At 46.3% G+C, this 15078-nt stretch overlaps 1 protein-coding gene across 1 annotated transcript in view; it reads right to left on the reverse strand.

Moving 5' to 3' along the window:
- The window catches only part of FNDC3B (fibronectin type III domain containing 3B), a 327633-nt gene that overhangs the window by 219602 nt on the left and 92953 nt on the right, over positions 1–15078 (reverse strand). The window contains exon 3 of the mRNA XM_056849976.1: positions 9287–9362. Coding sequence (XP_056705954.1) covers positions 9287–9362 — 76 coding nt within the window. The remainder of the gene's footprint in view (positions 1–9286; positions 9363–15078) is intronic.

Raw genomic sequence — 15078 nt, forward strand, 5'->3', positions numbered from 1 at the left:
GCTGTAAAGCTTAGTATTTTAATTATAAAATATCCCAATCTTATATGGGGAACCTGTTTGGTATTCTGTCACATGGCAGAGGTGCTGACTGGGTGATCCACTGGAACCCTTCCAATTCCCGTCTTACCATACAGTGTTTCTAAAAAATATATCCTTTAAGTTTTTCTCGCTGCCTTGTCTTAATGTACATAAAACTGTTTTGTTTTCAAGACTGGAAGCACTCAAATCGTTCTATTTCTTTGGTTCTCGTAGGTTATCCGGGCTGTGTAACCGTGGTCTTGGTATTTTCTTTCCTGATGTTTCGCCAGCAGCTGTGGCCGGCATCTTTAGAGGAGTAACACTGAAGGACAGAGACACTGTCCTTCAGTGTTACTCCTCTGAAGATGCCGGCCACAGCTGCTGGCAAAACATCAGGAAAGAAAATACCAAGACCACGGTTACACAGCCCGGATAACCTACGAGAACCAATGAACTGACCGTGAAAGCCTTCGACGTTCTATTTCTATTTCTATCCCGCCCTTTCCCGACCAAGGTCGGACTTGGGACGCTAACATCAAGAAATATACAAATATTTAGTCCATGTATTTTGTTTTATCTGGCCAAGGGCCATAAATAAACAATCTATCTATACAAATATTTACATTCAATAAATTATGAAAACATTTAAACACAGTAGCAATTAAAGCCTCATCTTAATAAATGGCGCCAAAACAGAAGTCCCCTCATCATGTGAATGAGTAGGAGGAGGCAGAGGAAACAACAGGGGGTACAAATCCTTGGCGGGTCCAGCAGGGGAGGTCAAGTGATGCATAACCGTTGTTGTCCTCAACCATAGGCATGGCAGAACATCTCTGTACAGGCCCTACGGAACTGAGCCAACTCCTACAGGTCCCGGGTCTCGCTCAACAGAGAGTTCCACCAGGCCAAGGCCGGGGCTAAGAGGACCCTGGCCGAGGACAGCGGGACATATTTCGAGCCGGGGATCATCAGCAGGTTGGTCCCAGTCAAGCACAGAGCTCTTTGAGGGGTATAATGCGAGCGGCAGTTCCACAGCTACAGTTCTGCAGATACGATTCTGAACATGCACATAAAATTTGGACTGTTTAGCTAGATCACATCCCTTGTTATCCTGAACCCAGGATTGCCACATTACAAGAACACAGTGTAGCTTATTCAGAGGAATTTGATCAGCAGAAATTAACAGATTTATCGAATGGGGAAAAGTATTGGCGTGTATCCTACCACCTTGAAGCCTTCCTACAACTTGAGTCTTTCTCTTGGGTCTTTCTCTAATGAAAGAGGTACTTAAGGTGGAGGAATGATTCAGATTTTGCTGTTAGGGTACAAGCCATCATCACCAGCTAATGGGGTGGATCCAACCACGCTCCATTTACTGCAGATCAAGGAACAGGCACTGGTATAAAACAAAAAGTTAGTGACCTAACTAGAATTAGAAAAATTGTTCTTCAAAAAAAAATTCTGTGTGTAATACAGTTAATGGTTATTTTTCTTTAAGAATCTTGAGTTGTGGCTGAGCTACATTATCCCAGATGTTCTTTAGAAACCTTGGTGTTGCTCCATATTTCAGCTTGCTCAACCTATTTCCAGTGATTATCTATTTTGAATACTCTGCTTATTTTTATCTTGGGGCCTCCTTGCGTCCTCTATTTTACAGCCATCAGAATTGCAAGCTACAAGAGATCTGTATTTGCAATAAATGCTCAAAGTTGCTTGCCTGAAATGTGCTGGAACAATAAGGAAAATGCCTCAAACGAAAAACCCAAAAAGTTTATAAACCGTTTCGAAAGTTTCAAGAAACAAATTTCATTTAATTTTTAAATTTTCATTTAATTTGTTTTAATTAAGGAGCACTAAGGTACATATATGCTTGGAAAACGCTTTCATATAAAAGCATACCTCGGAGATATTGAGGGTTCGGTTCGGTTGTAACTATCCATGGTTAGCACTAAAGCAGATGCAAATTGTAACCATGGTTAAGGTCAAAGTTGAGGGGATCTGCAATGAATAGGGCAAAAGAACAACTGATCCTGCCGTCAAATCATAGTGTATTTATTGAGTTAAAATATGTACATGCTACCTTTCCACCCAAATAGGGTTCCTGGGGCAGCAAACATCTAAAGTACTAAAATAACATTTAAAATGTATATATGGACATTTAATACAATGAGAACATGCTGTCAGGCTTCAGCAAATGCACGGCGTTTCAGGCAACAGAACTCAAATCCAGGCAGAGCAGTGATTCAAAGATTTATTCCGAAAGTCAGTGATTTCAGTAAGGAGACAAACAAGGCTGGAATACATGACTTGGGGAGAGAGGATACATATATAGGGCTGATACAATAGGGTTACAGGAACAAAGAGACAATGTAGTCGTTTCCTGCCGGTAACGACTTAAGTAAAACTGAAACAGAAACAATTATGAGCAATCAGTGGAGGAGATGGCCGAGCTCTCGGCTTTGTGAGCGGGACCCGATATCAGATCGGAGATTTACACGGACGGGTCCCAATACAATTGTAAATCCCTGGCCGGAGCTCGTGTGCAGAACGGGGGGGGGGCGGAGGAGTGCACGGAGAACTCCATCTTGTTCGCAGGGAAACCATCTTGTTTGGGAACGGAGCTGTCAGAAGCCCTATCTGACACATGCAGACATACAAACAAATACACACAACCAGCGAGGCGAGCCAGTGGAGTTTACTGAGGGTATGCCAAATGAAACAAAGAAGTGTTCACCTGCTGGCAGAAGACGATGACAGAGGGAGTGTTTCCATCAAAACAGGATTAGAAATGGAGTATGATGGAAAAAGCACAGGAAACTGTTTTTATAAGGGAATAGGACTGTAGCCTATTGCAGTTTTTACTGTAAGGATCAACTTCCTTTACGATACTGTTTTCTACCTTTGTACTCCCACTTTCTGCATCATGGCATGTTATGCCTTAAGACAGGATTTTTGTCCTCTTTTTTCTTTCCTTTTTCTTTTTGAATTTTTTTTAATGTTGTTGTTTCGCATTGTTTCCCAATTCTGCGACCCTAGTCCTACTGCGTTGTTTATTGGATGTTTTATGATGCCTGACTGAATTTTTTATGTTTTGTAATCTACCTTGCATCTCAGTGAGTAAGTAAATACCTACACGTCAAGTTGCTTAATACATACCGTATTTTTCCGTGTATAAGACGACCCTTTTTTCTGTAAACTTTAGCCCCAAAATTAGGGGGTCGTCTTATACACGGAAGCCGGCTGTTGCTGCCTTTTTCCCCGCTTGCCCTCTTTCTCCACCCAACAGCTGACGGGCGGAGAAAGAGAGTGAGCGGGGAAAGAGGCCAGTGGCCCTGGCCAGCCGGCGTCCAGCATTCAAACAGGCCACCGCCGCCCCACCCATCAGCTGTCAGGCTGAGTGGGCGGAGCCCCGTTTGAAAGCCAGATGCCGGCCGGCCAGGGTCACCGGCCTCTTTTACCCTATAAGATGCTCCCATGTATAAGACGACCCCTATTTTTACTTAATTTGGGGTTAAAAAAATAGGAGTCGTCTTGTACATGGGGGCGTCTTATAGACTGAAAAATACGGTATATGAAATATTTACAAATTACATGAACACTGAACTTTTCTGCTCATAATCTGATGCTCAGGAATATCCTTATCCTATTAAATTTACTTTCACAGCTAAGATGTTTGTAATAAAAAGCACAGAAAAGCGACCTGGTGGATCTCCTGGCTCAAATTTTGATCAAACGCTGTTCCTGGTTTCCAAAGCTTTCCACAAAAGAATCGAATTGCCCCCAAAAGCAACGCGGAAGTGTTTTTTATTAGGCAGGAACCATTCCATCAAAAACCAGAGACAGCTGCAGAGCAGGCGTGTGACTTGATGTAAATAAAAGCTTGCACAAATTATTTGGTGCATTCAAGTTACAACAAATTCTGCCGCTTCTTCGGCTCTGAAATTAACCACTAAAACTGCCTGCTCCAATCTAAGCTCATTAAAGCAATACGCTATGATCTGGAAACTAGCTGCATTACAGAATGGGTGCACTTCGTTAAAAAAAATACTTTAAATGCAATGCAAGCAAGCACAGAAGTCTACATGAAAACATGAGCAGTTACATACAAAGTCATCCATTAGGCATCTCAATATAAAGGCAATTTTCATGCCATCTTACAGTTTCTCCTCTACTGGCTTCTTACAGAACAAATAGAAGAAAGCCCCTAATGAGGGAAATCGTATCTGCCCAAGACACCCTGCGCCCCCTGGGGAGCTTTAACACCCCCTTTTACACAGCAGGCTTGAGATTACTCACAACTACAAGTTTCCCACTCTGGGTTCTACCAGACTCCCAGCAGAGATTTCTGCCCTACATTACCATGGAGATGAACATCTGTATTTCCACACCAACCCAGTTCCCAATTCTCTCCAGAAATGTAGTTACTAGAGCATGTTAAGAACCTGGGAGACATGTTCGATCCTGGCCACTTGTTGGAGAAGCAGGTGTCCGTGACAGCGGCAAAATGCTTTTTTTTAAAGCCAGCATGGTGTAGTGGTTGAGAGCGGTGGACTCTAATCTGGAGAACCGGGTTGGTTTCCCCACTCCCACACACGCCCCATTCTCCCCATCAAAGTCTACCATCAATACCGTTGTTGTCTAAGGTACTTTCTGCAGCAGTCTAGCCTGGAGCATTTTCAGCGGCTGCCCCCTGCCTCTGAAACAGCCTCCCAGAAGAGGTCAGGGAGGCGCCTACCCTTCTGGCTTTCTGGTGAGGCTACAAAACAAAGCTGTTCCAGACAGTCTCAAGAGCAGCTTGAGAGCCAAGCTAGGTATTATGTGTGACACAAGGGAGGGGGGCGGGTTCCCAACCCCCCCCCCGCCCCGTTATATGGAAGAACTGAGGAACTTACCTTAAAACGCTCTGTTCACTTCTGGAGCACTGTGAGAGGTGAGGAGGGGCCTCCAGCTTCCCTACCACACCGTTTTCCCAAGCCGACACATGGAGCGAGAGAAAGGGGCCACCCCCTATGCTCCCCAGCAGCCATTCCTGCTTTCAAGGTAAGTTTCTCAGATCTTGCGTGACAGCAAGTCAGGTCAGGCAGTGCTGTCCTAACTCCTGCCCCAGGATGTGGTGATGGCTGCCAACTTGGAAGGCTTTAAGAGGGGAGTGGACATGTTCATGGAGGAGAGGGCTATCCATGGCTACTAGTCAAAATGGATACTAGTCATGATGCATACCTATTCTCTAAAGCAGGGGTCCTCAAACTTTTCAAACAGGGGGCCAGTTCACTGTCCCTCAAACACTGTTGGGGGCCGGACAATAGTTTGAAAAAAATATGAACAAATTCCTATTCACACTACACATATTTTATTTGTAGTGCACAAAAAATAAGAGAAACAATGCAATATTTAAAATGAAGAACAATTTTAATCAACATAAACTTATAATATTTCAATGGGAAGTATGGGCCTTCAAGCAGGGGATTATGCCTGCAATACTGACAGAGGCCAGAGAGGGCAGCACTCTTTTCTCATAAACGCTCCTGAAGTCGCCTTTACTGAACGAGATCCTTGGTCCATCAAAGTCACTATTGTCTACTCTGACTGGCAGCAGCTTCTCTTTTACATCACCCACTACCTGACCCTTTTAGCTGGAGATGCGGGGAAATGAACCTGGGTCCTTCTGCATGTCAAGCAGGTGCTCTACCATGGAGCCACAGCCTGCCCCCAAAAAGGCTTGCGGACATTTCCCCACGCTAGTTTGCTACCGTTTTTTCCTGGGATGAAGCCTGCCCCGCTTTAGCCTATCAAGACCCGAAGGCTTCGCTCCGCCAGGGAAACCTCACCTGGCTGTTGAGCTACTGAGGGAGGGGGGGAAGGCAACCCCTGGCAGCTTGAGAGCGGGGCCAGACTCACTCCGGGGCCAGCTTGGTTTCAATCCTACGCAGGATTCAGTTTGGAAGCAAGTTCCACTGCAAAGCTCGGGGCTTCGCTTTCCAGTGAGGGTCGGATGGGATCCCGAGGGGTCGTGTGGCGCTCCCCGTTCCAACCCCTTCCCATCCAGGCTTTGCTTTCGCGTAGGCACACCTCGGCTCAGCCTCGAAACGGTGGCCCCTTCTATGGCCCAAAATGTCGCGTCTGCTGTCATTTTGCAAACGGGCGCCCCGCAGCTCTCGGGACTGCCTCCGTGCCGGCTTCCTCTCCCGCTCCCCCACCCCACCCGGGGCTCAGGCAGGAAGCCCAAACCGGCCACCTGCACGTCCTCCGGAGTTGCTGCCTGCTTTGGAGATTGTGCGCCAAGCGAGCCGCGCAGCGCTGGCGGGAGGTTGGACGGGGAGGGCAGAGACCCGCCCGCCTGCCCAGTCCTCTTCCTCCTCCTCCTCCCCCCTGCTCTGGGGGGAGGTGGGCGCGGCGCGTCCGAGCTGGGAGGCGCTTCGCCAGTCACCGCCGCCCGCCTGCCCGCCCCCTCCAGCGGCGCGCTCCCCCACCCCCGCACCATGCCGGGGCTGCTGATCAGGTGGCCCTCAGCCGCTGCGCTCGGTGCAACGCTCAGGGGGCTCCTCGGCGCGGGCGGCCGACGCCTGTACTTCGCGCCCGCTCCAAAGCCATGAGGAGGCAGGGCGAGTGGCTGGAGTGCGGCGCCACAGCCACCCCGGGAGAGGGAGCTGGGAGGAAGTGACCGGTCATCACTTCCTCCCAGCATTACCTTGCGGCTGCAATTTTTTAAAGGGGCCGGGTTCAGGACCCTGACGGGCCGAATCTGGCCCGTGGCCCGTAGTTTGAGGACCCCTGCTCTAAAGTATCAGAGAAGTATGTCTATTATGTTAGTGCTGTGGAACACAGACAGGATGCTGCTGCAGTCGTTTTGTTCGTGAGCTTCCTAGGGTCACCTGGTTGCTAGCTCAGCAAATTGCATACATTTGTTGCAGGAGCTGAAGGTTCATACTGGTCCATATAAGTAAAGTTTTCTTTGTAACATGACAAACGTCAGATCAGAGCACTGTAGACCTTTTTAACAGGTATGTTCTGAAAAACCGATTAATTTACAGATTGGGGCCTAATTTTGAATGGGGAGCTCAGATTGCATCAAAGCTGCTCTGGGAAACTTTTCACTGCCCCAAGTTCTATGCACTGCAGCCTCACTATTATATCATGAAGTACATTGTACAATGGCCACTATATTGGCAGAAATATGGCAGCAGTATTAGCATCCCAGGACCAGAACCAAGAATAGCTGTCAGAGGCTGGCAACAATTCAGTGGCGCATTCTCTTGACACTCGTATTGCAAAGCAAGTGTGCAAATTCAGATACAAGACCAGAATTTGCCCGATTCAGGCGGTTTCCAAAGGCACGTCCAAAGCCAAAGCCTTGGTTCTTAACAAGGCCAGCGTCAACAGATAAGTAGCTAGCACAAATCATGTTCATTGGTTCCTTTTTATTTCTGCTTTAAATGGGGTGAAACACACACACACACACAAGTGGAGTCGGCCTGATGAGATTATTCTATTGCAGGTCACGACTGACTTGCGCCTTTCCTAACGCCGAGTTCAAGCTATTCGTTCTTTGCCTTTCACGATCACTGGCTTCAAGGAGCAGAGCAAAGCTGAAAACATAGCCCCTGGGTAGGACTTAGTTCCTATTAATGACTCACACACAGTGTGCGTGTCTGCAAGCACCACCTTTCCCAGAAACTGGCTGTCTGACAAGACGCAATTTTTTTTTTTTTTGGTAAGGTGTGAGCTTTACTTGAAAAGTTTCCCCCGTGCTAATAAGCGGCACAAATGTGCTTTTCTTCAAGCATTAAGCATGAATTATATATCGATCGAGGGCTTTTTGTGTGGCCAAAGAAAGGAAAATCCAGCTTGACATTTCTCTTTTTGGCTTTCCATGTCTCTCTCAGAACACATCTAAGATTTATGTTAAAAAGGCCAAAGAATCGAGAGCAGCTTTGCAATGCTGCAGCAGCTAATCATGTGAGCTGGGAAAGTTCAGCTTCAAGCCCTGTCCATAATATTGTGGCACATACTCTCCCATTCCCCTTGCCCACCATTTTAACCTCGGGAAAAGTCTGTAAGGTAGAGAATGTCTAGCCCACAGACATCCAGTGCAACTCATGGCTAAAGAAGAAGAGTAGGTTTTTATATGCCGATTTTCTCTACCTTTTAAGGTGAATCAAATCGGCTTACAATCACCTTCCATTCCCCTCCGCACAACAGTCACGCTGTGAGGTAGGTGGGGCTGAGAGAGCTGTGACTAGCCTAAGGTCACCCAGCTGGCTTCATGTGTCGGAGTGGGGAAACAAATCCAGTTCACCACATTAACCTCTCAGTCCCACCTACCTCACAGGGTGTCTGTTGTGGAGAGGGGAAGGAAAGGCAATTGTAAGCTGGTTTTATTCTGCCTTTAGTAGAGAAAGTCGGATTATAAAACCAACTCTTCTTCTTCTTAAGTGGTAAAGAAAGTCAGCACTTAAAAACCAACTCTTTTTCTTGTTCTTCTTCTTCCAATGACTTGAGTGAGGGAGACGCACTGCATGGCACAACAGAAAATAAAGAGATTCTCAGGGTCAGTAAGGGCAAGAGTCCAGTAGCACCTTAAAGACTAACAAAAATATTTTCTGGTAGGGTATGAGCTTTCGTGAGCCACACTTCTTCAGAAGTGAGCTGTGGCTCACGAAAGCTCATACCCTACCAGAAAATATTTTTGTTAGTCTTTAAGGTGCTACTGGACTCTTGCCCTTTTTGACTACTGCAAACAGACTAACACGGCTACCCACTGTGAATTATCTTCAGGGTCAGTAGCCAGTGAGACCCAGAAAAAAAACTCCCTCTTGCTAGCCATATATGGCCATCACCAGATCAAGTCCTACCAAAGTGACATTAGGTCCCTGAGACCCAATATCTTGCCTCTCCTTGTAACAATATTTGTTGCCCCATGGTGGGGTGGGGACACAAAGCTGCACGAATCAGTGAGATGAGGATAGTATAATAATTGGGCCAAAAGGTAGAAAGTAGCTTCAAAGCCTCCACATTCATATTTAGAGAGCCTTTTGGAAGGATGTGACCTCTACAAATACACAGATTCTTCAAATCCAGCTCCTCAGAAGTTTCACGAAGCAAAAAACGAAAAGTCTGAAGGTTTGTGTGCTATGCCATCATGAAAGCTTCCTGTTTGTTTAAGGGAAAGCACAAGACTAAGAACCACAGGCATTCAATCAAGGACATCAAGGGAGGAAAACTTACATTCCACATTAAATGGAAGTATACTTTGAGAAGATTCTCTTACCTTGAATGCACTGAAGAGTTCCATCTTCGCCCCTTATGGTAAAGGTTTCACCTGGATTAACTTGAACGAAAATGACCTGCCAAAATAAAAAAAGGCATATCTCAAATTACTGCTCAGAACATATTGATTTTACTCACTTGGAAACCTTCTCCAGAATACAGGCATGATATAAAAATACAAGGGAAGGGGTGGCAGAAATAGAGCTGAATCCTGGAATCAGTACAGATCCAAAATATCTTGGTTACTGAAATTAAGCCCTATTTAAATCTAGAGAGGGGTATCATAGAAAAGGGTGGACCCCTTATTTAAAAAGAAGTGTTGGGGCAGAAGCAAATTTTAGAATTAACTAGTGAACTGAACAGGTTAACAGGGCCAAGTGCGACAGGAATCACAGCACAGAGATGGAAAGTCGCTGAATTTAGTATCTAATCAAAGTGAGCTTCCTTACTGAAGAACAAGAGGGTGGGCAGTGTAACCTATTATTTTACAAAGGGGACCCTGTCCCAGCTTAACTGAGAGGAAGCACTGAGGCCTAACAAACCCAAACAAAAGACCTAATTAAAAATGCCAAAGGGAGCCTTGGACTTGAGTGTATCAGATAACCCTTCACAACCTAAGGCAAACTACTTGTGAAGTTTCAAATGAAATTTGCAATATGGGCCAGGGTGGGTAGAGATGGATACCTAAGCAAAAAAAAAAGTCAATATTTGGGGGGGGGGGGGAGGCTTGAATTCTTTGCATTCTAGTTGAACAGGTTACTGTGGTTAGAAAGAGTTTTCACATTATAAGGGGACTCTTGTTTAATTCCCAAGGATTTCAAACAACCCAGAGTCATAGGACTATAGTGAGGTGGCTTAATTTGTGAATGACAAATCTGTCCAGGACAGCAAAAATCAGACACAGCTGAATCTAACCCCAGACTGTAAAATCCTGTTTCCCAAGAAATCTCTGCTGAATTCAGTGGGACTGACTCGACCAAAAAGGCTTCCCAATGAACATTTAGATTGCTGCGGATTTAACTGCCTAGCAGTTTCTTGAAGATCCAACAGAAGACCTCAGTGGAAGCTGAAGTTCAGCTTGCGGTAGCTGAGAAAATGAAAGATTAAAACGTTATGAATTATTTAGGAAGGGCATTAAAAATGAAACAAGTATATAACAAGAATAATGCCAATATAGAACTCTGTCGCTCCCAGACAGAGCATGTTTGCCCCTGCGTCAGTGTGTTTGCCACTTTCTCCCATAAAAGAGGCACCTACGCCGGCGTGGGGTCACGCCGGCTCCTAAGGAGATTCCCTCCCCCTCAGGATTGCAGCCTTAAACACAAAGATATACCAGAATTTTTCTTATTTTATTCACAGCCCACTGAATCTGAGGTCATCCAATGTAACTGATTCACAGTGGGGGTTGGAGCAAACAAAAGAAAGTACTTTATGCAATGGGTCAATTTACAGAATTCAATATCACAGGAAGAATGGATGGGCAGAGCTCAGATACAGACCAATGAAAGCATCTACTCATTGCCTATGAGTAACTATCAGCCACAAAAGTTACAAATGGAACATACATTTTCAGGGAGCCATCAACCCCAAATATACAACACCAGAAACTAATATTTCAAAAAATACTCAGACATCATGGGAGCTCCCAGATCTGGGCGGCCACCTCTAGAAAGAGAGTACTGATCTACACCAACCTCTGTCCAGGTACGGCAAGCAATTACACCAAGCAAGATCTGACTGGGCATAGGGTGAGCACTTGCTGACTCCATCCCATAGGTTTGCAAACCTGGTCAGGGTTCTTCCCTAGATCCCTGGGCCCAGTGAAGAGTACCCTGGGGACTCTGACAGTTTCACAGTCTTTTTGGAGAGCCTCTAAATTGACACTGAACAAATGGAATTATCTCCCTCAAGGCAGAGGCTGTTGCTCAGTGGTAGAGCATCTGCTTGGCATGTTGAAGGTCCCAGGTTCAATCCTTGGTATCTCCAATGAAGGATCAGGGTGTGTGTGTGTGTGTGTGTGTGTGTGTGTGTGTGTGTGTGTGTCGTCAAGTCACTTCTGACTTATGGCGACCCTATGAATCAATGTCCTCCAAAACGTCCTATCCTTAACAGCCTTGCTCAGGTCTTGCAAACTGAGGGTCATGGCTTCCTTTATAGTCAGTCCATCTCATGTTGGATCTTCCTTTTTTTTCTGCCGCCTTCAACTTTTCCTAGCTTTATTGTCTTTTTCAGTGACTCTTGTCTTCTCATAAAGTGACCAAAGTACGATAGCCTCCAGTTTAGTCATTTTAGTTTCTAGGGACAGTTCAAACTTGATTTGATCTAGAACCCCAATTTGGTTTCTTTGGCGGTCCACGAAATCCGTAACACTCTCTTCCAACACCCCATTTCAAAGAAATCTACTTTCTTCCTGTCAGGTAGTAGGTGTTTTAAAAAAAAACTCTCCCTGAAACCCTGGAGAGCCACTGCCAGTCTTATTAGACAATACTGACCCTGATGGACCGATGATGGTGTGTATTCACCCCATCCCCCAGGCAGCTTGAGTAGTGCTGACTTAAAGTGTATGTTACTGTTTGTTTACAACTGCATGCCCACTAGGCATGATTTAAATCTGATGCTGGCAAGATGGCCTTACCTGTATGATGTCGCACCACGCCCAGCATCCCATTTAAAACTGGGCTCACAGCCAGTACGTTTGCAACACCAAGCCATACAGCCACCAAGATAATGCATCTCCAGCATGCCAATATTGCACACCCAGTGGCAGAGAGCCCAGTTTAAATGAGACACTGAGCAGGCATACCATCATATCCACCAGCACTGGGCTGTCTGCCACACCCAGTGGCAGACAGCCCAGTGTGGTGTAGTGGTTAACAGCGGTGGACTCTGATCTGGAGAACCGGGTTTGATTCCCCACTCCTCCACATGAGCAGCGGAGGCTAATCTGGTGAACTGGATTTGTTTCCCCACTCCTACACACGAAGGCAGCTGGGTGACCTTGGGCTGGTCACACTCTCCCAGCCCCACCCACCTCACAGGGTGTCTGTTGTGGGGAGGGAAAGGGAAGGTGATTGTAAGCTGGTTTGAGTCTCCCTTAAGTGGTAGAGAAAGTCGGCATATAAAAACCAACTCTCTTCTTCTTCTGACTTTTTTGTAGGGGTAGAGTTCTCTCAGCTCCACCCGTCACGCAGAGTGGTAAGCTGCAGTACTGCAGTCCAAGCTCTGCTCACGACCTGATTTCAATCCCAACGGAAGTTGGTTTCAGGTAGCCGGCTCAAGGTTGACTCAGCCTTCCATCCTTCCGAGGTCGGTAAAATGAGTACCCAGCTTGCTGGGGGTAAAGGGAAGATGACTGGGGAAGGCACTCGCAAGCCACCACGTAAACAAAAGTCTGCCTAGTAAACGTCAGGATGTGACGTCACCCCATGGGTCAGGAATGATCCGGTGCTTGCACATTAGACCTTTACCTTTACTGCAAATGCAGACGCATTTGCACAGCCTAACTTGTAGCAACCTGTTTGGTAATGTGTGAACATTTCTGCCACTTATAGGTTGCTTCAAGCTTTCCGTATACCAACTGGAATGACTGACAGCGAACAAAAACACCATCTTAGATACATGATAAGAGAATAAGACCTCTCCTGCTATGTTGCTTTACAACAAGGCAATGCTGGAAAGACTTACAGGAAACACACACACACACACTGCAGCTGTCACCCTTTTCATGACACACAGATCTACTGCACAGCAAAAAAAAAAAAAAAAGCTTCTTCAAAAATATATTGCATCTTCCTGTATTAAGGCCTCCCAGAAACACAAATAGGGGAAAAAAGAGCTTTTTATAGTGACTGTTTACATTACGCAGCTTAGCAAGCAGCAGTATCCTGATCACAGTGTGGGGCTGTCTGAGTTTATTTTAGTCCGCGTCTGAAAGGGCTGTATTCTAAAGGCACAAAGGAAAGGATCCTGTAGAGAATCACAGTATATCAGTGTCCATAGATGAAGGATGATCCTTTTAAAAGGCCAGTTTTAGGACTGAGGGTTCCCACACACCCCATTTTCCACACCCACCAACAGAAGAAAAAGTAGAAGAGAGTTGGTTTTTTATGTGCTGACTTTCTCTACCACTTAAGGAAGACTCCAAGCGGCTTACAATCACCTTCCCTTCCCCTCCCCACAACTGACACCCCTGTGAAGTAGGTGAGGCAGAGAGAGTGTGACTAGCCCAAGGTCATGTGTGTAGGAGCGGGGAAACAAATCCAGTTCACCAGATTAGCCTCCACCACTCACGTGGAGGAGTAGGGAGTCAAACCCGGTTCTCCAGATCAGAGTCCACCGCTCTTAACCACTACACCACGCTGGATCTCAATAGAGAATGAGAGCCCCCCCCCCACATCTCCAGTTGTATATATTATGTAGCTCTCTTTTTTTTGCCATCAAGTCACATCTGATTTATGATGACCCCGTAGGGCTTTCAAGGAAACAGACGTTCAGAGGTCATTGCCTGCCTCCACATCACGACCCTGGTATTCCTTGGAGGGCTCCCATCCACGTACTTGCCAGGGTCAACCCTGCTTAGCTTCTGAGATCTGATGAGATCAGGCTAGCCGGGGCTATCAAGGTCAGGGCCATAAATGTAGCTAGATCTTAGAAAAACCAAGTCACAGAACCGAGAGGGGAATATATGCAAAGCCACGCATATAGCAGCAGGTTTGACATCTCAGAGACAAAAAAAACCACACCACTTCTGGGCTCCATTCAGAACTGGGGAGGGGCGGTGGCTCAGTAGTAGAGCATCTACGTGGCATGCAGAAGGTCCCAGGTTCAACACCTGGCATCTCCAGTTGAAGGGACTAGGTAAGTAGGTGGTGTGAAAGACCTCAGAGCCTGAGACCCTGGAGAGCCGCTGCTGGTCTGAGTGGACAATACTGACTTCGATGGACCAAGGGTCTGATTTAGTAGAAGGCAGCTTCATGTGTTCATGTGGGTTCAGCAAACAGAGGTCTTTTACTGGGGATAGGGAGAGAAAAGGAGTAGAGGTGAGGATTATAGATTTTTATCCGACTCAGGCTGTATATCCAACCTAGAGATGTTTCTCCTCCTCCTCCTCCTCTTTTCCTTCTTCCTCTCCCTGCTCCATTTGATCCAGCTAAACAGACGAATCCGGGAAAAGTCTTTTTTTCACCTACTTCCCATTCCCTTCTACCTCCCAGCAGCTAGACCGCTGGTTCAGCGACAATCGAAGTGCCAGATACAGGTACAGCTGAGGATGCAGAGGAGGGGTATGGAAAGCCCACTGTGCTCTTGGTGATGCAGCTGGTGGGAGGACCACAGGGTTTCCAAGCCTCGGAATTGAGTTTTGGGGGGAAATGAACAGGTTATAATCCTCACCTCTGCATTGTGAGTAGTTGAAAATCACTCTGGGTGCAGGAAGCATGAAGTTTGATGGCAGGACCAGTGTTTGCCAAACCTTTTAATTCACTTTCCCTCTTTACAAGTAAATAGATGACATTTGCTTCTGTGGCGGTAAAATGTTACGCTCAAGCCTGGATGGCCAGCCTGTGATCCCACTGAATGGTGCGATCTCTCCATACAATGTCTTGTCTGCCTGCTATGCATCAATTCCTTGGCGCAACATGTAAGACCCTTAACTCCACTCCACTCTGCTATGGAAACGAATTTCTCAAGCTTCTTCTACCCTTACCATCTGGGGTAAACTATCCGTTGGCCCTGTTAGAAAGTGCAGGATTTTTCAGAGAGAGTCAGCTAGAGACAGCAGTGGTGCCAGATGTC

The sequence above is a fragment of the Euleptes europaea genome, chromosome 5 (assembly GCF_029931775.1).
Source record: "Euleptes europaea isolate rEulEur1 chromosome 5, rEulEur1.hap1, whole genome shotgun sequence".
Classification (NCBI taxonomy): Eukaryota; Metazoa; Chordata; class Lepidosauria; order Squamata; family Sphaerodactylidae; genus Euleptes; species Euleptes europaea.